This window comes from Entamoeba invadens, assembly GCF_000330505.1.
Source record: "Entamoeba invadens IP1 unplaced genomic scaffold scaff_1105074726145, whole genome shotgun sequence".
NCBI classification, from domain to species: domain Eukaryota; phylum Evosea; order Mastigamoebida; family Endamoebidae; genus Entamoeba; species Entamoeba invadens.
The window spans coordinates 67,812-69,467 of NW_004440084.1; the positions used below are offsets into that span (position 1 = coordinate 67,812).

General features: G+C 23.2%; 1 protein-coding gene across 1 annotated transcript; it reads left to right on the plus strand.

Annotated features, from left to right (window-relative positions):
• On the plus strand, positions 1–469 carry EIN_528880 (hypothetical protein; the record flags this gene model as incomplete). The annotated part of the gene is made up of 2 exons (XM_004253512.1): positions 1–288; positions 324–469. Coding segments are annotated over 2 exons (434 nt in total), but the record flags the coding sequence as incomplete, so codon positions are not given.
• Between the last annotated feature and the right edge of the window lie 1,187 nt (positions 470–1,656).

The window sequence follows — 1,656 nt, forward strand, 5'->3', positions numbered from 1 at the left end:
CGCAAATTCTAATTGTTGTTTTAGGAGAAGGATATGTTGGGAAGTCTTCTTGTATAATCCGATTAATAACTGGGTCTTTTCCTGAAGTATGGGATCCAATAATTGAAGATATTTATAATGTCAAACTAAGAATAGATGATGAATTAATTTCATTAAATTTGGTCGACACAGCTAGCAATGGTTGGCCTTCATACCTCCAAAAATTGTATGTTTCAAAAGCTGACGGGTTTTTAATGATGTATAGCATTGACGACTATAAACTTTTAAACAAATTAATTTTTTCAAAGAGTTGATATATAAAGAACGAATGATGGAAGTTGAAGAACGTGTTCCAATTGTTTTATGTGGTAACAAAATCGATAGAGAAGAACGACGGGAAGTATCAAAGAAAGAAGGAAAGGTGTTGGCAGAGTCTTTAAATGCACAATTTTTGGAAATATCTACAAAAAAATGGTACAAATGTTGTTGAAGTGTTTCAAAAACTAATTCGAGTGATTATCAATGAAAAATCGTTATCACAAAAAACAACACAAAAGGACAAAAGTGTGTTTTTTCATAAATAAATCTTGTGTTACAAATATTTTAATAACAACTTTAAAACGAATTTAATTTGGTTAAACGTGTGAGTAATAGTCCATCAACCATAAATCATATAATTCCAATAAAATAACTATGTAGACAGTTTGATTATTATTTAATTATTGTTTTTTATCTTTGATAATGATAATTTTATATAACACCAAAACACAAGACATCTTTATAACAATAACATTTAAAATTTATTTTAATAATTGTTATTTTTAAATATATATTTATCATAAAACGTTGTTATTGTATCTTTAATATAATAACAATTTATTGTTCACAAACTAGTTTAAAAATAATAAAACAAAAACTGCTTTAAACACTTTTTTATTGTATAAATATTTATAATAAATAATAAACACGTTGAATATACTCAATAATCAAATGACTAGTAAATTTATTTAAAAACACATTTTTGGTTTTTTGATGATATAATTATATTTGTGGACATATTTAACCATCTTAGTTTAAAATAATTGTATGAATACAAAGTTTGACAGACCATGTTGTGTAATTAAAAATACATCACAATTCCAAAACAAAAAAAATGATCAACGTACGAAATAATTAGGTTTTGACTATATTAAAATTTGAAAATCATTTTTATATAAAAATAAAAATTAAATCAAACCTTCTCATCATTAATTTTGTGATAAAAAGACCAAGAAAAATTTTTTTGGTATTAAACGAGAAAAAATAAATATTATATAACATGTGTATTAACTATTTTCATACTGATTGGTAGCAAAACAATTATTTTTTATATTAAATTGCGTTTTTGCTTATTAAACAAATGTTATTTACAAATTACATTCCGTTTACACTTGAGATGTTTATATAACTACGAACACCAAAACAATACCCAATTATTAATGTTTGAAATATGGCTGATTACAATATAATTATTAAAATTCCATACCAAAAAACAGTTAATACAAACTATAATTATTATTAACAAAATAAAACATAAGTTTTAAAGGTTTGTGATAATATAATTGTCTCAAAAAGTTATCATAAAAACAATTGAATTTGTATTTTTAGAAAACGGTCTTGAATTAAATTTGTTTTTAA